Source organism: Micropterus salmoides, unplaced genomic scaffold, assembly GCF_014851395.1.
Source record: "Micropterus salmoides isolate LMB-PRFRI ecotype aquatic unplaced genomic scaffold, ASM1485139v1 Ms_hic_scaffold_17, whole genome shotgun sequence".
Classification (NCBI taxonomy): domain Eukaryota; kingdom Metazoa; phylum Chordata; class Actinopteri; order Centrarchiformes; family Centrarchidae; genus Micropterus; species Micropterus salmoides.
This window is the reverse complement of record NW_024040817.1, coordinates 31,167,988-31,192,822: the sequence shown is the minus strand read 5'-3', so window position 1 is coordinate 31,192,822 and position 24,835 is coordinate 31,167,988. Positions and strand designations below refer to the sequence as shown.

General features: G+C 40.2%; 1 protein-coding gene across 8 annotated transcripts in view; it reads left to right on the top strand.

The window, feature by feature from the left end:
* The window catches only part of phf14 (PHD finger protein 14), a 95,618-nt gene that overhangs the window by 57,837 nt on the left and 12,946 nt on the right, over positions 1–24,835 (top strand). For 5 of the 8 annotated variants that reach the window (XR_005445075.1, XM_038724639.1, XM_038724641.1 and 2 more), the window contains one exon: positions 18,770–18,887. Coding sequence is in view for 5 of the 8 variants with exons in the window: in XM_038724639.1 (XP_038580567.1) it covers positions 18,770–18,887 (118 nt within the window). In the remaining 3 variants the exon portion in view is untranslated. Of the gene's footprint in view, positions 1–403; positions 2,514–18,769; positions 18,888–24,835 lie in introns of those variants that run through there. The other 3 variants (XM_038724644.1, XM_038724642.1, XM_038724643.1) reach the window with 1 other exon arrangement.

Sequence of the window (24,835 nt, the reverse complement as noted above, 5' to 3'; positions counted from 1 at the left end):
AGACTCTGAGTATGACATGACACTATTGTTGTACTGACGAAACTAGTGCTGTCAAAATGTACAGTATGCTGAACATTAAGATGTAAGGTAGGTCACTTCACCACCCACCATACTCTCAATATTTTTACCCACTCTTTGTTATTTGTCAGAGCACGCTTATTATTGGAGACTGGACGCTGGCTTTTATTCAAGAATATACCTTTTAATGTATTAGACATCTCTGCAGAAAAAAATTATACTATGTCCATGGCAAGAGCAGTATCATGGAAACAGATGAAAGAAAAAGCTCAACGCTCGAGTTGTTTCATGTGTGGTGCTCTTGAGGCAGTGTTGAAGTTGTAAGGGTTGCTGGTCGGGGTGTGAGGTGTGCTGCCCTGACTCTTTCTATCTTTGCATTGCACAGGTTGTGAGAGCCGGGGCAGCCACCTCACCTGCCGTAAAAACTCGGGACAGATGACCTTTGGCTTAGAGACAGAGAGAGGCAAATTGAGGCATGTGAAGAACGGTGCTCGAGTCAGGCTGGAGAACGCCGCCCCACAACCACCTCTGATCCAAACTGGACCAACAACTGTCCAACGAGAATTGAGCGGAGCTGTCTGAATCTAAAACATGGAGTCTAAATTCTGAAGAACTGCTGAAGCCAATACTTTTTGGTTAATGTGGGACTCTTTTACACACTACAAGTAGCTTGGTGGATTCTTTTTGTAACCAATTGTGGCTCCAGTTGCATCTGTGCAATTGTCTTCGTCTGCAAAGTTTCCATGCAGACCATTGAATTTACAAAAAGTGATGTATTTCTACAATTCATGTATTAAACCGTTTTGGGAAATAACGAACACCTCTCTTGCACTACTTAGTTAGCATTAAACAAAATAAGTAAAAAAAGACAGAAGCGCTAACCATCAAGCCAACTGATGGATGCAACTGTCCTGAATTTAAATGATAAGACCGAGTCCTGCTATCTAATGTAGTCTCATTACTTTCTTAATCTGCTATACTTTCTTTAGAAACTGGATGTTAGACAGTGAATGATCTATCAGCGGAAATCATTTCATTTGAAAGGACAGACAGAAAGGGGGAATTCTTAAAAAATAAAGTATACCCATTTTCAATGAGGGGCAGCTTTCTAGATAGCTCAAGTGGCCATATCATGGGATCTTTAAGATTGTGTTCAAATGTGGCTGTTGAGTATAATAGGTTCGTCATGGCAGCTGAGCATAACTGTGTAGGTAATGAGTGGTAGACTCTTGGCTTGGTAGACAGCTCAGGTTGCTCGCAGTGTGGAAGCACAGAAAAGACAAAGTGCTATAAAATGCAGAAAACGACTGCAGTCGGTGGATTTTCTTCTGACGCTATCCTGAATAATTCCTCTCTATGCCTCTAGGTGCTCGCCTGCATCCAACATGTATGTAAAGTCTTCGTCACCTGCCACCCGGTTAGCCCGAGCATTTCGGTGTGAATTTGGTTAATAGCAGATGCACTTGAACCTAGGCAGACTTGAGTGTTGTGTTTTGTTTTCTAAATGAATGGAAGACCAACAGTACTGAGAAAAGTGTTGTGTATAGATAAACCAGCTGTTTCTGGTGTGTCAAGTGTAGCAGTAAAGTAATGCTACCATAAAGCATCTGTAGTAGAAACAAACTAGTGTAGTTAGCGGTAATAGCACTTAATTATCTAAATGTCTTTAGTGTCTTTAGTCATTTAGAAGTCTTCCTCTGTCTACATATCTTGGAGTGACAGTTAAACTGACACTTCCTCAGAAAGAAGCCCAGCTTTGTCTACATGTCCCTGGAGGCCCGTAGTCAGCCCTGTCAAAACAACAGCTGCTTGCTGCTCTGTCAGGGCTCATGACAACTGTCACATTCTGCCCTCATATGTCACTCTGGTGCCTATCCAGGGCCTGTATGCATGCTTTTGGGAGCAGTCAAACCCATGCAGTTTACTGCTTCTTTCCTCTCTGGAGTGTTTCCAGAAACACCACCACACTGGGTTTGTCTTTAGAGGTGAGATCTCAGTGCAGAATGACTTGCTGACTCCTGAGCAGTCCTTTCCCATCACTCATACTCAGTCTACGTGCATGGCTATACCTATTACTGTACAGTAATTTAAAGCTGAAAATAAGTGATGTGGTCTTGTAGAATTTGAATGCCAGGTATCTCTGTAGTGTGACAACGTGTACAGTATTTATGAAGAGGCCAAACATACATGTCTTTTCTTTTTGTGCCTACATACTTGATTATATATCATAAGCCTGTATTGTGAACAGAGTTGAACTCTGATTTGTGATGTAGTCTTAAGCGACCACCATATTTTCTTTTAATTGCCAAACATTTGTTTACAGACATGCTTTGAAAGGCATATTTTGGATTAATTGTGTACTGTATTACTGTGATACTGTATGAAGTAAGAATGTGAATGTTGCTGCTGTTGTGTATGTGAAGTGTCTCAGCCTCTGGCCTATAGCTCTTGAAAATTACGCGGAGCTTTAATAAACTCTTGACTTTTTCACCTTATTGCCGCAGTGATAAATGAGTGTCAGCCAGCTAATGAATTGTTCTGAAGGTGCGGCAGCGGCGGTCCGTTTGTGCGTGTAATGCCCTCTGTCATCTGTGATTTATCACCTGGGAAGTGGCCTTCTTGTTTAGAGGGGGGGGGGGGGTCAGATGAATTGTTGCTTCTCAGCCCACAGAGTACAGTCTAGAGCTGATCTGCTGGATTCTCCTACTGCAATCATTGACAAGGTTTGAAACCGTGAAAGTCAGCACACAGTATTGTAGCAGCTGATTGCTAATATTCTGACATTTACATTTGGCCATTTTCATACTAAGCATACAGGAAAATGCAAGTTCTCACATCTGTGAAAGACCCAAGACATCTCCAAATCATTTAGGGCAACTAAAGCGGACAACTCATAGAAGCATGAAGCCTTGATCAGTTGTATAACAATTATTTCATCATAATTTATGCATTATTTCATGTACATCATATGAGTTCAGACAAACTGATGTTAATAAAAGAATAAATCTAAAACAGAGCATTAAAGATAATACAGAAGGGTTCATCACCTAAGGAGCATGAATGTGCTCAGCACATTTCATGGCTTTTCTGACTTAGTTAATGAGATGTCTGTATTTAAAGTTGACATCTTGGTCTGTTTGGTGCTAGAAAAAAGTGTCTTGCAGTGTGCAAAATGTAAATGGTTCTTCCTCTGCAGAGCATGACAGTGCTCAGTAAAAGTAATTTAAGCCTGGCAAATACTGGAAGTTATTGATATATCAGCTGAAAATTGTTTTTAGAGAGTACATCTATTATTACCTAATATTTCTTTATATGGCTTGAATGTTGATGGAGCTTGATGATGGCGTAAGAGTAAAGGTAAGGGGGGGGACATGAATCATCCACATTGAATATCATGGCAGCAGTTGAGCTTTAAGGCTCATTAATTGTCATTATGACAATAACATTCTTAGTGCAAGGTCCGCTTACTGGAGTTTTCAGATGTATTTTGTGGCCATCAGATATGAAGATGTTTGCTTGGTTGTAATATAAATTGTTCACTTGTTCAGTTCATGACAACTGAGAAAACTTGAACTTTAACAATTGTGGGACAAGACAGATGGAGACCGTTTTCTTTTCAACACAGTGGCATCTCCGTGAGATGAAACCAACTCACCGTGGCGAACTGTAGCTGCCCCAATCCCTCATCCTCGACCCCCAGGATCCTTGGGGGACTGAACAGCAGCCGGCAAACTAGAGATCAGCTCGCCTACAGCTGGTTTCTGGTTTGAGGATGAGACTGAGGGCAGGATGGCGCAGGAGGGGGAGGGCGGAGGGATAAAGAGAGAGAAAAGCTAGCAGGGAGGTTCTGGAAAGCAGTAACCTTTCTGATGATGAGTGCGTTTCCCATTACTGCTCTGACACGGGATCCGGGGAGATGATTTAATGGCGGCATTTTGTTTTTGCTGACTTCACCCTTTTCCCCCCCTATTAAAACAGAAAACACAGAGCTGGGACTGGGGCTGTGTGGGAAGTGTGGCCAAGCAGCTAAAATCTATTACTCCTCAACTTCTTCCCCCATCTCTTTATCCCACTGATTCCGCCACAGTGTGGGTGTGCTCCAATGCTTCCTGAGGTAAACGCTCTTCCCTCCCATCCTCCTTAACCGGTTTCTGTCTTATCATCTTTTAACTGAACTGTGTTGCCTCCTAACCCATTTAATCATTACACACTGAGCATGAATTGCAAAGCCCTCTGGGTGCCTTAATTGATTACCTCGTCATAGACTTGTTTTAATGGAGTTGCAGTCTGCTGTAAGCTGTGTGTATCTCTAGTGGAGTTTCCGTAGCGAGGTATCGGTAGAGTAGACTGAGTTTCTGGCCGTGTCAGTCACTGCAAGGCGCCGGTTTGCCCGGCTGAGGTGAGGGCAGAGACCTGCTGCTGAAATTGACTCTTCTTCAAGGGTGTACCCAGTTCACTAGGGCCCCCTGCTGGAAAATATGAGAAACTTCAGACGCAAACAAAGCACCTGGTGAGAGCTGCAGAGATCACTCCCCTTCCCTTACATCGCAGCTGTGAATGAGTTGTCCAGATGAGCTAATAAAGGCAGCGCCACTCTGACTTAGCTTTCTCCATAGGTGCAACATCAGCAGTCCATTCATTACCCCCCCCCCCCCTCTTGTAAAACAATGGCTGTGTTATAATGATGCAGTGACCCAACAGTAAATCAAAAAAGTAGGAGGCTCACAAAGTCCAATAATCCACTCCTTTCTGTGGAAAGACACTGCCGCACTTTGTCATGGATGAGAGTCAATGGCTGAGTGCTTTGTGTCATATTGATTTCTGTCACGTGGCCACTTCCAAGGTAATTGCATTGCCCACTTGTGATAAATTCACAGCCTTGTTTCATCCACTTGGGCTCAGATACTGGGGCTGGAGAGGAAAGAAGATTTTGAGGCCACAAACCCACTGTCAATACACGGACCCATGACTTCAACATGCATCAATAACCCTACAGCTTCTGGGTCTCATCATTAAGGTTTAGCTGAGTACTTAATTTTTTTTTTTTTGTCATTAGATCTGCTCCATGTTTTGAATCTTTCTTAATATGTACTTCTCAAGGGCTGCAGCCACAGATAAGCTCATCAGAGCAGGCAAAATGATTATGCCTTAAACTCACCTTTAACTGAGATATAAACACTTAAAGCACACCTGTCACTTTTAAAAGAATAAATTATTTGTCTTACAAATGAAAAGTTGAACCTAAAAGAACTAAACATAACTTTTTTCTGGACACAGTTTTGTGGGAGAAAGTTTGTGACATGAGCAGAAAACCTGCTGAAACACAGGAGCTGTTAAAGTCCAGGAGTTTCTAACTGAATTAAAATGAATGAATTTCTCATTGAGGTGAAAAGGAGCCACATGCACATTTAAAGAGGTTATTTCCTCAAACAAAAGAGCAGGAAAGTCTAAATCATGCCTGCATGTGTGCTGACTCAGCAGGAAGGAGATTACTTGACAAGTTGATCTACAGGAGAAACAGATCTGAAAGCAGCACAGAATGCCTGAGAGCTGCTGCACTGCATTATGTTCTGTTTAAATCATTTTGAATTGTCACATGCCACCCGAGTTTTGTGTTTCCCTTCATATAAATAAAAATAAATTTCCACCATCAATTGATGGAGAAAAGGCAGAAATTGGTGCAGCCAGACTCCCGTATATTTCGGCATTAAAGATTTCTTGAAATTAAAAGTTAAAATTTCGTTTTGTTCTCGTGAACCCAATATTGTGTATCGTCTCATCTTATAAGCTAAGTGTATTGTCACACCCCTATTCAGTACACTCAGGGGTCATGGGTAATCTGATCTCAAGTGGACAGCTTGTACAGATGTGAATGCTCTCAGGAGAGATCGAATCGCTCAGGTGGTCAAAACCCTGCATGCTTTGTGCTGATCAGCTGCCATTGGAAATTCCATACAAAAGAAATAAATGAACATTGATAACATTCATAATTTGGCTTATAAACAGATGTAATGTGTAAAATGTTGTGGGACATCATATCATGGTCTAGATACAGACTGCTTTTAATAAATAAATGTATTCAATCAGACACTACAACACAGAAAAAGTAAAGAAGACATTTTGCTGGGAGTTCAAATTATTCCAAGTACATCTGTAAATCGGTAACAATGAGAATGAGAGCAGGCTGACTGGAAAACGTCACCAATGTGTTTGGTATTTTCATGCGCTAAAAAATGTAGAAACCATGCTGATCCGTCTTCTCAGCCAGGAGTTCATCCACATTTGGTTTATTTGGTTTTGATCACGCAAGTTTCTGTGAGATCCCGAGTCCCCTGAATCACCACTCTGAAATCAATTTAGTACGAACGCTGAGTGTGTGCTCCTGTGTGCGCTTTCTAAAGATTAAAATATAAAAAATCTGTTAAATCTGTCATTATGTCCTCACAATGAAAATCCTCATTGTGTGCACCAGGCATTAGACGCATTATTTTAAATTCTATCCAACTTACTCAATCTGATACTGTGTCATGTTCATCGTCATCAGCGTGATTTAAGTTGTGGTGATGCGCCACTGAGTATTTCTGCCATGTGGACGAATGGAATGTCTTTGCAGTTCCTCGAGTGATGGCGCTTCCTCTTTTTGAGACCTGGACCGAAATGTGAGCGAGTTTGGAAGAGGTGGATGAGATCAAACTGAGCCAGCTTAGATTTGTGGGTCATCAGCCCCGCTTGGCCATGGCGGATCCTGGGTTGACGCTGAAGGGGAGGAAGGGATCTGAGAACTTCACACAGAGATTAAATACCAGATTAAAGTGGACACGAATCGCCAACCGAGAGCTACATGTGTAGCAGACAAAAGCAATCAATCATGTCCCCTCCACCACCTCACCTCTAATAAGATTACATCAATCAATAAACCTCTCTTATGAGTGATTGGATTTTGTCTGCTTCCAAACTACAAGGGAGGGGGAGGGGGGGGCTACTCAATTTTCCCAATGATTAAAGCAGGGCCAAATTGCTTTGATAACATCAAGGACCTTGCTGTGGCTGAGTGTGTAAGGGCAGTGTTAGGAGCAGATAGGCTGGAGGTAGCAGGGGGCTCAGACAGTGAAGAGACTGAGAACAAAACTGACTACATTGTGCCTGGTGCACACTAGAGGACTTTCAGATCTTAACTGATTTTAAAAACGTGGGAAACCACGGACATAATGACAGATTTAATGAGATTTTTTATATTTTAATTGTAAGCACACACACACACACACACACCAGACGATTCAGTCAAAACGCAGTAAAACCCACAGTCCACTGCCTGCTCAGCACCAAATGGCAAACAGACACTGCTAGCTGGTGAACATAGTAGAGCATTTAGCAGCTAAAGAGCTAGATATTAGGGCTATAAGATATTATCACAAAAAAAAGTTGATATCAATATTTATCACGATAAATCTCAAATTATTATTTCTTTCAAGTTTAAAGGCAGATTTCCTTAGTGAAAGTTGAAGCAGATGATTAATTTTGTTTTAAACTATTCTCTATGGTCTAAAACACTGGATCATTTCACCATTATAATAATCTTTTTTCAACAAATATGCATTAGTAAAATTAAGTAAAATCTTTTTGCAGTGATGTGTTCTCAACAAAATAAATATCTTAATAGAAAAATTAAGTGCTGATTTGTTTGTAATTCAAATTAATTAAATCGAATTCATTGAACATTTGTTATATTGTTATCAAGGAAAATTATATCGCGATAATTATTGTTATCATTTTATCGCCCAACCCTACCAGATATTTCCCTCAGGAGTTGGTAGAGATCAAAAAGAGAGCTAAATGAGAATTAATATTTGACTTACATTTGCCAGATGGCCAGAAACACTATTTCAAATGAATAATAATGTTGCTCCGTAACTGCTGGATGTGTATATAAGCAAATGTTTGCTAACAAATTCACCATATCAATTTGTGTTCACAGCTAGGGAAGGTAATAACGGTCAGTCCGCCACTTCCTCCATCTACTGGATGTATTGTCATTACATTTTACATTCATAGTTGCCAGAGGAGGAAGTCAAATGACTCTGATGATCATCTGATTTTTTCACTCTCACCACCACCTATCGTAAAAATTTCCATTTTTACTCAAGATCAAATACCTGCAAAACAAATGAAATTCTCATCAGCATTGTGTTCACTGTGTTTCGTGCTGTTAGCAGGCTCGTGCACTTGGCATAACTTGGCAACCATTACATGCTAAACATCAGCCGGTTAACATTGTCATTCTGAGCATGTTTCTATGCTGATTTTAACATTGAGGTCAAACTATTGTTGTGGTAAGCAGGCTACAGAGTCGCTAGCATGGCTCTAAGTCTTGTTTTTAGTAGAAAATGTCTGTCATTGTGATCAACAAGTGACACACAATAGAAAATGTTAAATTACTAAGACTTAAACTTCTTGTGGAATACATTTATAGACGCTCTGCTTTCTCAACAGAAGAACAATACTGAAGCATTTTGGGGAAATGAATAATAAATACAATATATTATATAATGAATTTGTTTGTTTTGCAAGCTGTTTCTCCCTGCTTGCGATCTTTGCATCCATTTGTGTTCAAAACAAAATTCAAAAAAAGATTTCAATCGAATGACTATTGGGCAGAAGACAAAAATTCCCAAACTGCTTCTTTGGGTTTGTGCCCTTTTACACCAGATGGTGGCAAAATGTATCTGCACATCCTCACCTAATGCTGAAGCTTGTTGGCAAGTTACTGTAGCTGGCAAGCTAATCGGTAACGTGTGAGCTAACTAGAAACATGCTCGTGCTCGTACTGTTTACGGTGAGAGATATATTTACACCAACTCCTGTCTTGTTTTAGCTAGTGTGACACAGCTAATACTATGACAGTTTCATTCATTCAGGGCTAGGGCTAGGCAATAAAACAATTATAATAATTTATTGCGATATTTTCCTCAACAATATAATAAATGTTCAATGTATCCTAAATACATATTTGGTTTAATTCATTTGAATCACGAGCAAAATAGCACTTAATTTTTCTATTAAGATCTTTATTGTGTTGAGGGAAAGGGACTGAAAAAAGATTTCCCGATCATATTTGTTGAAAAAGATTTTATCATAATAGTTTTGAATGTTCTACCTCAGATTTGTGAAGTGAGCCACTGTTTGTTATCAAGTGTTTGTCACATTCTGACCATAAAGAAAATTTTAACCACATAATTAACCATCTTGTTTCACTCAGGAGCAAAAGTCAGCCTTTAAACTTAAAATGAAATAATGATTTGACATCGTGATAATTATCGATATCGAATTATATGAAATATTTTTATCGTGATAACATTTTTGGCCATATCGCCCAGCCCTATTCAGGGCTCTCCTCTTCCCTTCCCTCAAAAGTCAGTGCTGTCGCTATTGGTCAGCAGTGCAAAGGTCACCAAAATGTGTTTCCTCTGACAACATTGAATAGAATCTGTTTCTCTGAGAAACTGTATGACACTTAAAGCCCCCTCCAGCCAGTTTTAACTGCCGTTTTTGGTGAACGTTCTTTCTCAAACAGAGAATGGGGATGTGGTTAATAGTTGGACGTAATACAGACGGCTGGAGTGTTCACTAACGATATGCAATGTTAACATCCCTACACTGTAAAGTTTAGTACACTTTACTGTCTGGCAGGAGTAGCTATTACTTACCCATGATAGAAACTAATGTGCGAGTATCAGCTGTTATCTGCACTGCACATGATAACTCCACTACGTTTTATGGTGCGCTTGCTTTACCGCGGGGGGGTGGGGGGGCCTCCACCGATGCATGGTAATGCATACCGCTTTAACAACAAAGCAACTTTTGCAACTTTGAGCACAAAATTAAGCTATTTGTCAAAAAATATTTGGCGAATTATGTGGGCAATCAACATTGTAAGGAAATGACTCAGGAAAATATGAAATATTAGAAATGTCAAAATACACTGGAGGGGGGCTTTAATGTAAATGTTGCCAGGCCCTTACATCAGTGGACTGTGGTTGTGTTGGTCAGCTCTCTGAATGTGTGAAACTATCCAAATTAAAAGCTCAATTTTGCTGAAAAAGAAGATGGAGTTCAGCCCACCTTCCATGGATAAATGAAGATTAACAACTAAATTATCACACACAGAAAAACTTGCTTTGGCAGCAGTGAGCACTGCTTTAATTCAAAGATCTTCCCCGTGATACACAACAAACATTACAAAGGGTTCATTAAGGTAAAGTAATTAGAGAATAGAGAAGTGTATGTGTGCAGTCATCACAGTCTTGCTAAATAACAAGAGACCTCCTGTGAGTTTGGAAGGTCTTAGGAAGAGTCTCCAGCAGCGAAACTGAAGAGTTTGCTCCTTCCTTTTCTCCTTAGTTGAAGATTCATGTGAAATCAATTGGCGGTTTGTGTGCAACAAAAGGACTGTGCTCATTAGTGGAGCACACACACTTTGGTCATTTGTCTTCTATTCACTAGGTGGCCGGAGGGCACTTTAAATTCCCATCGTTTCCTAGGCAGATATGCCTGCTCAGCCCATCCAAGATTCTTGGCTGTGTGTGTGTTTCATTGTGAGTGTGTTAGAGAGATCCACCTGCCTCTGCATATTTGTGCTAATGTGCAGCAGCTGTTAGCTTATGCCCCTACAGCTCATAAGATGCCAATTATCTATGCCAATTAAATTTCTACTCTGATTTGAGTAAATCTACCACGCTTAATGTGTAAACATTACAGGTATGTTATTAAACCTATTTCACAGATTTTCTTTGTTTAGTGCTAGAGGGCTACCTTCCATAACTTAATGCCTATTAAAGTTTGGAAAGTCTCAGTCTAAATGGAGCTTTCAGTGTTCCGTTGGTTGTTTAAAGGATATTTCTTATGTCTTATTTTTGTTTTAGCCATCATTCGCAGTAAGAACAAGTATCCTAGTTAATTGCTGGGATCACAGTGACAGTGTCTGACAGGACAAGAAACCTTAACTGTCAGTCACACTGGTTGGAAACAAAAAACAGGAAAGCCAAACTTATTTGGAAGAAAGAAATCAAGAAATGCCAAGAAATGCGTGTTACCTAAACTGACATCACAGACACTAACACGGACAGGGTTTACCTGTATAAAGTGGGATTGTTAACAACAATACAGGGTTGCTCACTTTCAGTTTTACTTTTAAAAAGTGGTTTAGATAATCTGGGTAAACTGTTGGCTTGTTTCCAGTCTTTCTGATTGTCTGACTGCTCATATATTTCTTGTTCCCTTGCACTTAATTTCAGCTGTGTTCCCAAATCTCAGCAGTTTGGTGAGTAAAAGTTATCATAACTTACACAGATAATGGAAAAAACAATACGTTAACATTTAGCTGACACCTTTATCCAAAGCGACTTACAATTGCTATACATGTCAGAGGTCGCACGCCTCTAGCGTCTTGCTCAGGGACATGTTGGTAGATGGGTCACAGTGGGGGATTGAACCCAGATCTTTCACACCAAAGGCATGTGTCATATCCATTTTCTCTGGCCATTGTAAATATAAAATAAATATATTTTCTTTACTTTGCTCCGTAAACTCAGAATGTAGTTGTTCTATTGTCCAGTGTTCCAGTGTGAGAAATATACAGAAAAAGTTGGCCATATGCTGCAAGAAATCTCAGAATGCTCCTATCTAATGTTTATTATTTGCCCTGTAGATTCTGCAAGTTGTCAGAAAGCAGAAGGAATTGTCACCATCTGTACCCTTAAAGTGATACCAATACCAATAGAGTACTTCATTCGATTCCTTGCATAAAATGCCATCTGTTGAAGCCATAGTAGTTGATTGGTTTTATTATTTTGTTGTTATGGACAAACAATGTGAGATATTTTCTTTATTCAAATAACTGGGGATTTTTTGGGAAATTGTATACGATTGCTCCTTATCCTAATTAGGTCATCCTCATGGGTACTATTATCAGAGGAAGTACAACAGCTTGGGAGTTATTTTGTGTTTGAATGAGAGACGAGGAGTGAAATAGTTTAGGTAGGTAGGTTTATTGTGACAATATAACAAGTCATAGAGTAAGTGAGTTTTGTAACTCCCTTCTGCTACATAGCGGACTATATACATTAATAAAGAATCAATTATGAACAGAAATAAACTATAATCAGTGGAGCAGTGCTGAGGATGAATAAGAGTTTTAGAGTCTGATAGTTTGGGGGAAAAGCTGCTCTGCAGTCTGGTGGTGCAGCAGCTGAAACTTCTATATCTCTTCCCAGAATGCGGCAGAAAGCAGGGTGAACAGGCTGTGGCTGGGTGGGTTGAGCAGTAGGTTGTTCTCTGAGCACCACTCTGCAAGATTATGAATTTCCTCCTGATATGAAGTCTCATTGTTTGAACGGACGATGATGATGGTGGTGTTGTCCGCAAACTTCACAACAGAGTTCTCTCCATGTCGGGGGATGCAGTCGTGGGTGTTCAGCGTGAACAGGAGGGGGCTGAGCACACAGATCTAGGGGGGCTCCTCTGTTGAACACTAGAGTGGAGGAGGTGAGTCCGCCAATCCGAACTGACTGGGGTCTGTTTGTGATGTAGTCCGATATCCAATTGTGTTGTGAGTGTTGTGTTTAAACCCAGTGTGTGCTGAGTTTGCTGATCAGTTTCATGGGGAGATTGTGTTGAATGCTGAGCTGAAATCCACAAACAGCATTCTGATGTAGGTGTTGTTTTTCTCAAGGTGTGTGAGGGCTGAGTGGAGGGCAGTGGAGATGGCATCCTCTGTGGATCTGTTGGTTCTGAAAGCAAACTGGGGGTGAGAGCAACAGGGCGGTGGTCGTTCAGACTAGACACCGCAGACTTTTTAGGTCCAGGAACGATGGTGGCTGTCTTGAAGCAGGTGGGAACCCCCTCCTGAGACAGTGAGATGTTGAAAATGTCAGTAATAACATCAACTAGTTGATTGGCTCAGGTTTTTAGTACACGGCCAGGGATGTTATCAGCTGATTTACTCATATTCACTCAGCAGGACTCTCCTCACATCTGCTGTGGACACAGACAGTGGCCGGTAAACTTTACAGCTGACTCCTTGTTGAGGAGATAAAAGCGAGCATAAAAGGTGTTTAGTTCATCTGGTAATGTGGCCTCACACATGATGGGGGATTTAGTGATCACTATGAGATGTGGAAAACGAATTTAAGAAATTTATTTGTGATACGTTTGTTAAAAGTAAACAACATAATAATTTTGTTAATATACGATCAATAAATCTTGAAGAACTGAATTGAAAGATCTTTGTGAGTGCTTTTACATGCCTGAAACCACAGGGGCTGTTAAAATCACACGTGGACTGGGCACCTGCAGGCACTTAAGGAAACAAAGAGGCATGCCCTTCTCTTTCTTTCGGGGGGAGGACATGTTGGAGTTCTTCAAAGTAGATCTCATTCAGCATCAGCAGTTGTCCTCCCCTGCTGAGTACAGCCTGAGCCAAAACCTACTTTCCTTTCCTGAGTCATATGGCCACATATGCCTCAGGAAGGGAAGGGACTCATATGTTTTCAAGTAAATTGTGGTCATTTGCCACAACTTACTTGAAAACAATTGAAAGTCCTTCGCCACAGGCTCTAGGAAGTCCTCCCACATAAAGGATCAACAAAGCCACAGTGTTTCAGGCCTCCCCGTACATGTGAAGCCTCTGTGGCTTCTGTAGACCCCTTGGCCAACCAAGCCTGAAAGGTCTCCTTCAGCTTGACAGCTTCCTTCACCAGTTGGTGTCCACCAGCGGGTTCTTAGGTTGCCTGCAGAACAGACACAGACAACCTTCTGACCACATCTCCCAGCAATCACTTAATAGAGGCTTTAAACGTGGCCCATTTGAATTCTAGAAGAACCAGTCTGAGATGCCATGGTCAGCTTCCCTGTGGGTGGTGGGCCCACAGGGTGGTGGCTACGTGTTGTTCTTTTAGGCTGTACCGATTAGACCCCATGGGTCAATGGCATGGCCAGCAGACGCACACCCGTGAGCTTCCTTTCCTTTTCCAGAAACATTGTCACTGTTACTCTGGATAATCCACAGAACACTCTACTGTTAGACAGTAGTCTAACAAAGACTGTTGATTTCAATAGTTATTAGACTGCAGCTTTTTTATCTGAAAACGTAGCCACTATCACCCAGAAAACTGCTATCACTGTATCCACAGAATGCATTTTGACCCTATTTTGACTGGTGTAGCTGTTGTAGCTGAAAGTTAATGGAAGATCATTAGAACATAAAATTATATATATAAAAAGAAGCTCACTGTTGGTTTGCTCACAGATACTGTTGCAGATACTAATTTAGCATGAAGTGAACAGAAGAATGTAGAACGTGACGTGTTAAGAAGTGTTCTCAATCCTTCCTTTTGGACGCCGGCCTCTTCTCACATTCACAGTCAAAACTTGAGACACAGTTACCATCTACCATATTGCATTTGTCTGTAGAGCCATCCGATGTGATACCATCAAGCTGCCTAATTCCTTCCAGCACACACATCCAACACAAAGCTGGCTTCATTGTTGTGGACAAGTAATTGATATCCAAATATTGGCTGCCATAAATCATGCACAGACAGCTTCTTGGACAGAGTGTATAATGTGATTTCATGATATTCATCCTGAAACCACAGCATGAAAAGACAGAACAATCCCAGCAAAATGAAACAGAGTCAATGCGGAGGTGCAGTGATCACCTGCTGACTTCTTGATGTATCCTGTTCATTTCATTGGCTGACGAGGACTGACTACCGCAACTCTACAGGAGTGATAGTGATGTGTCTGCGAAGAAGAACATAATATTAAACAGCAGGTAACCATAGCAACAATACTAATGCTTCACATACCTGTTAATATTCACAGCTAAAACTAACTTAACATACAATAAGTGTCCTCATTTATAAGATGATGGTGGAGGAAGCAGTGCTCATATTGCTGTGATTAAATTAATGAAGTCCTTTGCCTGCACACCATTATGGCTGTAGATCGGGAGCAGTGTTGTGCATTATCTCTTACTTAACTCTTGGTTTACTGAAGTTACTTTTTTTTCTCTCTTACCCTTAAATATCCTTGAATATAGTTTTAGTTTAATGTGGGTTTAATTTTGATTATCTGTCTCTAAGAATTCTACCTCCACCCCAGTACATGAACTAGTACAAAAAGTTCACTTGCACAAAGTGAGGGGTTTTGTAGACATATCATCAGGTGGATGATATTTTATTACAAATAGGTGCTGTTGATCACCAATTCAATATGGAGGTTGAAACACAATCAAAAACAACTGTATAGGAGGAATAAAATTCACATAAGCAAGGACCCTGATACCACATTCTAGTGTCGGGAGAAGTCTAGTCAGAAGTGGCCTTCATGGAAGACTTGAAAACAAGACAGACTTAACTATGCACAGAAACACAGGAACTGGGGTGTAGAAAAATGGCAGCAGGTGCTCTGGACTGATGAGTCAAAATGAAATATTGAAATATTTTGCTGTAACAGAAGGCACTTTGTTTGCCAAAGGGCTGAAGAGCTGGACAAGAATGAGAAAGCAGTGAAGCATAGTGGAGGTTCTTTGCGTGTTTGGGTTGCATTTCTACAAACAGAGTTGGGGATTTGGTCAGAATTAATGGTCTCAATGCTGAGGAGTACAGGCAGTTTAGTAATTCATCATGCAATACCATCAGGGAGGCATCTGACTGGCCCCAAATTTATTCTGCTGGATGACAACAATGTTAACAAGTTAACGTCATTAAGAACTATCTTCATCTTAAAGAAGAACATGGAGTCCTGGAAGTGACTCCCAGGGTGTCACATACAGACACTTTGCCAAGACCCACTGGAGTCGCTTTGTAATGCCCGGGGTGTCCTTTTGTTTCATTTTTGTGTAGGGTCAACGGTCAACGTCAGGTTTACACTTTTAAAATACAACTACTGGTTAACATTGTGAAACGGCAATGGTTAATGTAAAACGTCACAGTTTGGTTAGGTTTAGATATCAAAACTACTTGGTTAGATTTAGGAAAAAATCATAGGTTGGGTTCAAATGACTTACTTGAATTACGCAAGTTAAGTAACACTACTTACGTAAGTTACGTAATAACACAAAAAGGAACCAATGTTGAGTTTTTGTTTCACACGGGGAAACAAAGAAAAAAGTTCTGTTTTTGTCACAGCTCTCCACCCCAACAACCTCCTTTTTCTGACTTTCCTGTTTATTATTCCTTTTAGCATTGAACAATAGCACTAAAGGGTGTCCCCCAGCACTGTACTTTATACAGTTTATTTACTCCAGTTTATTCATTTTGTCACTACAGAACACCATACAGTCTCTTTTATGTTATGTTATATTTTACTTCTACATTTTAACTTCTGCACTATATTTTGTCTGTTTTGTTTGTTGGACGGAGCCTGAGAGCAAGACTTTAATTGCCAACAACTTTGCAACGTATAGCCCAGTGCCTCAAGAAGCACTGTCATTTGGTTAAAACCTGTAATTTTGACTCAAAACAACTTAGCAATTGATTGATTAGTTGATTGACAGAAAATGAATAGTAAACAATTTCAATAATTGATTAAATCTAGTCATCATTGAGAATTAAATATCTTTGTTTTTTAGAACTGTTGGTGGAACAAACGGTTTAGAAAATAATTGCAGCTCAATAGTGACTAAAGGGATTGAATATGTTTACATACTGCATTTTTATGTAGATCTTTATCCAGGCCACTCCTTCATATTCATTTATATTTAACTGATTTGCAGAGCAAGTTAAATTGTGCATTTTTTATTTACTCCATATCCATAAATCTCATTTCCTGTCAACTGAGCCAGTACAACACCCAACAGCAGGAAACAGCGAAGGGAAGTCAATCCTGCACTGCCACACAAAATACCAATACAAGAAAACATGGGTGTATAGAGCAGACTTTTCTTTTAATACTTTATGGGGCTGACTGCCCTTCAACAAGCTCATCATGCCTGGTAAACACACACACACAGACACACACACACACACTCCACAATTAGAGCCAATTATGTCCTAATCAATGAAGGAGATTTATATTCTCCAATGAAAATCTGATAGCAGTTTAACAGCCATGGAGGTCAACCTGAACCGTCTCTATTCGTCTCCATTACTGGGGACAGAAGGGCAGCACGAGGGGGTTGAAGACAGGGACAGAAACACTAAAAGACAAAAATGACAAGTGTATCTGCAGGCTTCAGAGAGAGTTTTTAAGACCTCAGTAATCTTCAGGGTAGAGTTTGAGATTAATGTACGGTGAAACTACAAATGAGCAGTGTATGTGTGAATGAAATATCAATCTAAACCCCCGGAATTAACATTATATTTTTCTTTAGTTGTATTGGTTCCAAAATAGGCCTACAGGCCTGTTAACATGTTTCCGTCTATCAGATAGGCAAAAACATTTTGGATTTCTTTGACAAGCAGCCAATCCCACAGGAAAAAAATCCATTTAAAAATACAAGGACGTTACAGTGAATGGGATGTAATTGCAGGAGGACCAAACAGTTCACAGAAAAAACATTAGGGGATCAACAGGATCACTCACCAGCACCAGGTAATGTTTAAATCCTCCCACCTTCTCTCAGAGAGTAAATCAAGTCCGAATGGGGCTTAAGATCGGCTACGCAGTACAAACAAAAACCTGCAATGACAGTGAAAAAACAGCTCTAATCATAAGTTGTGTACCTGAAGCCATGTTCCAGTGTTTTAAAAACTCAGTTAAACGTAATACAACTTTTGGAATGAACAAAAAAACATTTTTCAAATCTTTATACTGATGGCAATATCTGTCTGTCCACCATTTCAACAACTGTTGGACAGATTGCAATGATGTTTGGGTTCAGGGTGAAGTGACTTCTCATGTAGCACCATCAGGTCCTGCAACAATGATATGGCATTCCCATCAGCCTCAGCTGCTCGCTGTCTGAACATTATGTCATAGAGAAAACTAGTTGGGTGCAGTGACTGTGTTCAGCTTCCCAGAGTCAGTCTGGTCATCACAGTGAATTTGGCGAGTTTGATGCCATTGGGCCTGTACAGAGACCAAAACCAAAAGATGGATCAACTATTGTTTATCAAGAAATAGTTTAAACTTCCACTAAAGGTTGTTTTTACATTTCTTTTTCTGTTTGAGTTAAACAGACCAAGTGGAGGAAAGAATGTCATTTCTGCAGTTGCTAAACCTGCTTGTTCATTGTTTGTCAGTTTGCTCGACCCTTTGTATGTTCTATTATGTGAATAACAGCAATTATTTGTACCCATTACAAAGATGATCTGGACTTATCTAGGAGTGCTTTAAAAAGCCAGTAAATGAGGTATTTTTTTCAGTCAGCACAACGTCTGGGTATTAGCATGATAGTCATCTTCTCCGGGCATATCTAAGTTTTTCAGTGTGCGTTGTCTGATCCTTGTTACCTAACCTGAGGACACAGTCAGTCCAACTTTAGGAGGCCTGACATGCATTTATCTGACACTAACAAGGCCTGTATTTATCTGCCTTCTGATATGAACCATTGGACAGTCAATGGCTGTGTAAAGGCCAAGGGAGGAGAGTGATTAGAGGGCCTTTGGAATCCATTAACAAAATCTCATGACAGACGACTAACTGCCTTTTAATCATCCATCATAGCTTCTGAGTTGCCCTCTTCATTGGAGAACGACAGCGGCTTTATTTATGTGAAGAGTTATGCATGCCCTTCCTGTCTGTGCCTCAGGTGTGACGAGTGCCAGCTCTGCTATCACTTCGGGTGTCTGGACCCCCCGCTGAAGAAATCCCCCAAGCAGACAGGATATGGCTGGATTTGCCAGGAGTGTGACACATCCTCCTCCAAGGTGAGTGTGTACAGTATGTGTGTACATGTCTCAGCAAGCAAAAGGGAGGGGGGGGTAGTGGTGTAGCTGGCCTGCTTTGACATCTCTCATCATGACAGTAGTTTGCTAAGAAATCGGTATGCTTGTTTTGACTTACTGTGTACTTATTTAGTAAAAGTTTCCATTTTTGCATTGCAATGTTGGAATCTGCACAAATGGTTATCATTATTGACAAGTTTGCACTTTGCATTAACAAATTAGAGACCAACCATCTTTTTCTCCATAAGGATTTAATGAATGAGATCAACGTACCATAATGAAACTGCTGTAACTGGAATTAATATTATACTAATGGTAATGTTTAGACATCTTATAAAACAGTAATTAATAAACATTGTTTGACAGCAGACCCTGTGGACCACTAGTGGTGCCTTGGAGCAATGTTCTGATGAGAGGGTCCTTGTTTTGTTTTTGTCTTATGCTTAACTTGCAAACACACAAGGACTCTCATGTACACACTACAGCATATGCTTGATGTGATACATGTTCCTACCGATGATTTCATGCTTCATTGACAGTCGATTTTGGTAATGCTCCAAAAATATATATATACTAGCAATGTGCAATCAAAATGCAGAGAAAAAGGAGACGGAAGTTAACAGGTTTGCAGGTTTCAAAATATTCCTCAAATTGGCTTGTGGATGGAATGCATGGAACACATCTGTTAGATCTTAGAGAAGGATACACACAATGCATGGTGAAAACCGCTGAATGTGAACATAGCTGTTGTTGTTTACAGGAAAACTTCAATGGGTACAGTAGCTGCCCATCTTAAAAATCCATCCTTAAAACAGCGTTTAATTTTCATCAAAAATGAGGTCATCCCTTTGCAACTATTTTATTGTTTTTTCTTGCTGTTTAGTTGTTTAGCTGTTGTTGTTTTTTAAATTATATTGCAATGAAGGCTAACATTTGGCTGCCTCTCAACCTAATTGATAAATGCATCCCAATTTACATTTTTCTAGAAACTAGTAGTCTGTCGTGCTAGGCTCTATCCATGGGGGAAATGGAGGCTGATTGATGCTGCCGCAGAGGAAGTGGATTCTGAATGAAACATTCAACATTGAATGACCAGAAATAAATCATTCAATTACCAAGAAAACAAAAAGGTTAAAGCTCTCTTTTAATGTTAAGAGGTCCCCATATAAAACCTATAAGAATCAGTTTATTTTAAAATGCACCATTACTATGTTTTTACATTCAGTTGTGTAAATACACAAAAACTACTGTAATGAAACTGATCTGTAATAATCTGTAATATAATTAATATAGGTTTCATACAAACATCTGTCTTCTTATAGCCATAAAGGGATTTAGGGTTAGTTCCAGTCCACCGGGCTTTCACTCTAACGTCTAATGAATCATAGCACAGTTCTGTTGAGAAGAAAAAAAAAAACAAGCCCTGAAGTTTTAGGCATGTTGATTTATATCTTAGTTTCTGTTGATTCTGATTCTGGTTATTGGAATTCACTTTATTCACTTTAAATTATATTCACAGTCACCTTATTAGACTGTCATCTGATTCTGGTTCCGGTCAGTAGTGTTCCTTGCATCAGCATTTCTTAATTCCAACAGATCAAATTATTCCATACTGACTAAAACATTTGTGATAAATCCTTGTTACTGCCTTGCACTTTACACCCCCAGTGTTCAAGACAACATCATGTTCACTTCGATCTGGGCAACGCACCTGTGATTAAGACATAAAAGTCAACTCTCTGTGGTGTTCACCCAGATTTCATAGAACCTTAGTTACATAAATAATTTGCTATGAGTTCGGCTGAATCATTGAGAGATTGTGCGACCAACAGCAGCTGAGATGTATTTACATGTGAGAAATGCAGCGTTACCAATGGTGCTAGGTACCTAGCTACGTTCATGAACAATTTAACAGACAGACTTGCAGAAATAACAATTGCTATATATGCATATTTCTTCGATCAACATGAAAAACTGCTCCTAGCATATGATGGCATAGCCACTGTGTCGAATGACAATTACGATGGCGAGACAGACACGTTACTCACTACTGATTTGGTTAGGGAAAAACAATACATACTAATAAATAATCCTCCTCCCAACCAGAAATGAGCTAACATGAACACAATACCAGGCTGTATTAATAAAGTGAAACAACATGGCAATTCAGTTTGAGATCTGGTAAAAACAAAATTAACTTTGGTGCCCCCAGCGGTAGTGGAAAAAAAACAGGGGGGACCCAGCTCTAAACAGCAGAAGTTGAAGATGGAGATTAACATGTTCAAAACAGTCTAAAATACAACAAAACAAGTGTTAAATGGAAAAACAACTTACTCACAACTAAAAGTGTTGCTGATGGGGTTTATTTTGGCCTAATGGGTGGATCATAGAATTGGATTAACAGATCACAACTGACCAACCGATGTGACCTCCCTTAAGTTGTGGTCACACTAGCATCAGTCTCTCGCTGTCTGTCTCTCAACCAATGAACCAATAATCAACAAATGATGTTGTTTTTCTGGTGGCGACAGTATCAATCAAGTACTGTAGAATTCAAATCCCTGTCAGATGAAACCAGTTGTACACTGTATTTCCCCCTTTAATCAGTGATCCATTCAACTATACTTTATTTACATATCATACTTTTGTTCTGTAGACCTTTAGTGAATATTTCTCCCCTTCTACTATGTGTCATCTCCTTTATTCTGCCATCTCTCAGAACGTCTGGGCATCGGCTCTCTTTGCCCCAGAGCGACATTTCACTGGTGACAGGAGAATAACGTTTGCTGCATTGACGTGGCAAATTAGTGTAGTGGGTGTTTTTCTCTTCATTCCTTTAGCAGGCATAGATCAAGATCGTGTTCAATAACTGGAAGCCTGAAGACGCATGTTTAAGTTTGTTGCTTAAACATGCCTTTTCATGGATGAAAGAAGCAAACACGTGTGCACCATTTCTAATATTGCTGGGTCTACATTTTGAGAGGCAGTTAAGACTGTGACATTTTTGAGAAAGCATGGTGCACAGACCTTTTAAGGCACAAGGTGCTCAGAGTGTCTCAGTAATAGCAAGTGTGGGGAGATAATTGACTCCTCTAAGGGCATCTAAAAAGCACTCTGAGATGAGAGCTGTATTTAAGGAAAGTTTTATTATCTGCTTTTAAATGCCAAGCCATGCAACGTTTTTGCCTGCGGGGGGGAGAATGTTTCTTAAATGCCAGCATTAAGTGCAGAACATTACCTGATCGTTGCGACTGAGATTCAGATGCTCACACAGATAGCTTCTGGTCAACTCCTCTGCCTGACAGTCTGCCACAAAGAATAGTACAGGAAGTGATTGTAAAAGCTCCCTGCAGCCACTGCTCTTATCTGAGAGGAAGATATATGAAATCCGAAGGGAGAGGCTTGCAGGAAGCGACACAGAGTATCCTTACAGTATGCAGTGCTGACAACAGTTTTGGTTAAATGTCTTGTTCCGTCAGCCGGTCTGAGTTTCACAAATTACGCTGTCAGTCATTGCCAGTGTCCCCCATCCACATCTGAAGACAAAAGTGTGGTGTGGCGATGGACCAGTGGATAAGACACCTTTGGTGTGAGAGACCCGGGTTCAATTTCCAACTGTGACGCACCCACCAATGTGTCCCTGAGCAAGACACTCCAGAGTCGTGGCCTCTGACAAATATATCGAGTCGCTTTGGATAAAAGCATCAGCTAAATGAATAAATGTAAATGTTCATACCTGTACCACATGGCCACACTGAAAGGTGGTATGGTATGTGTAATTTTACATCACAATATCAATATGTATCACATCAATGGACAAAATGCCTGATACAGCCTAATACAGCAAATATAAAACCTGAAAAATCAAAGTGTTTCATTACATGGATGCAAAAATAATACAACAAGGCACAGCTAAAGTCAACATGCTAACATGTTCATGATACTGAGCAGGTATAATGTTTACCATGTTCACAATCTTAGTTTCTATCATCTGATTATTTGTACCAAATGCAACATACAGCAAGGGCATAGCATTGGTTTTGAGATGACTAGAGACATTATCATCATGATTCATCATCAATGTGTGTAAACAATGTCATGACAATCCTCGGGACCAATGTGGTGGACTGACATTGCCGTCGGCCGGCCACTGCCATGGCTACAAATCCAATATGACCTTAAGAAATATTAAAGGCACGGATACCATGGCATTTTTGGTGCAGATTGTGCCACCGCGTTGCCATTTATATACCATCATTACCCATACCTTAAAGGTTTGGGTAATGATCACTAGAGGTTGCCCTAAAGAAAGCATACAGAAGGCTTTATTCCACAAGAACTTAGGCTCTCAATTTTAATGTCTTGTCTTGGTGGCAATCTTAAAATGAATCTGCCAAGAAGATCAACCTGACTTGGCATTTTTATTTCACTCCATTAATTTAGCCTAACATGTTCATGTTATCTAGCATGGGAGTTATAGAAACTGACATATCTGTCCTACCAACATCAGTTTCAGTCAACACAGAAGCTGTGGTAGTGGTTAGTAGTTTTTATTTCTGTCATTCGACTTACAAGAACCTGTACAGGTGCGTCCATCTCATCCAAGCTTGTCACTTTTTTTAATGGATGTAGCTCAGTAACTACGGGAAACATCCATCATTGAGCACAACATCATTCTGTCTGTTGAAATCAGTGGACAAATCAGAGGTTTGGGCGGTGATTCAGAGGTCTAGAACAAGGCTATCAACAACTGGCATATTGCAGATGTATCCCAGAAACATTGTAGGGAATTATATCATTAATGTTGCCACTATAGTTCCCACCAAAGGAAACCAACCCTAAGACTCAAGTGCTTTTGTTTTCATCTCTGTTTCTCATATTGTCTTGGATTCTGTCTGTGAGGTCCTGATAAATAACCAAAATATTTATATAAAGTATTTGTCCCTGTGATTTGCTTGTGTTGTTGAGATCTTTGTAGCGCAGCAGTAATTACAGTGTTGCAGGAAAATGCAGGAGCTTGGTGCTGTTGTAGACATGTTTCTGTTGTGCAAAGGGGCAATAAAAAGCTTTATTAGACAGGCTTGAGTTCATTATAGACGCTGTGTTTCTCTCAGCCTGCTCGGCTTAGATAAACCTCACTCTGACCAAGGCCACATCCCTCCCGCTGTCGCCCCAGGCCCTCTCTGAATTGATTTCAGTAATAAAGTGACAGTCTTGCCGTAATATACGGATGGCTTTTAATGCAAGCTTGTTACCGTGCCAAGGGGCGCTTGTTTAAGACTTTATTTACACCCTTGCAGCAGTGCCTGGCATGCTGGGTTCCACGGTGAATCAGACCAGAAGATTTGGATAAAAGGTTTGAAATGCCAAAAGCTCTTAAAGTTGCTCAGGCAGTGTTTAAAGTAGTCAACTGTGAACTTGTGTGGGATGCACTACTTTCGCTGCACTCAGACTTGTTGTCATCAAAAGGATTGCAACTGCTGAAATTACTGTGCGTTAAAGTTTCATTTTCTTCACTTCCTCCACAGCCATCGGTCTACTCCTACTCAGCAAACAGTTTGTATATGAAGTTCTTTTATGACCTCCGAATACTGAGCTCTGTTTAGGTCTGTATGACAGTTATGTGTTTAAAGATAGTGTATGCCTTTTTCAGAGCGTGTGTATGAAGCAAATGGATTGTAATTTTTGACGGTTTGTAGCAGCTAATGTTCGTTTTGATGGGATTACCGTTACAAGCGGTGCCATCAATCAGAAACTTCATCGCTTGACCTGTGAAAGACTGTAATTAAGTTAGCCTAATTAACTTAATGGCGTGTCACACTTGGCTGACTTTACTATATTGTATAAATTGAAAGAAAAATAGGCATCATTACTCATCAGATGTTCTGGTATTTAGAGTGAGGCAGAGGGAATGCATTTCTGTGGGTGTC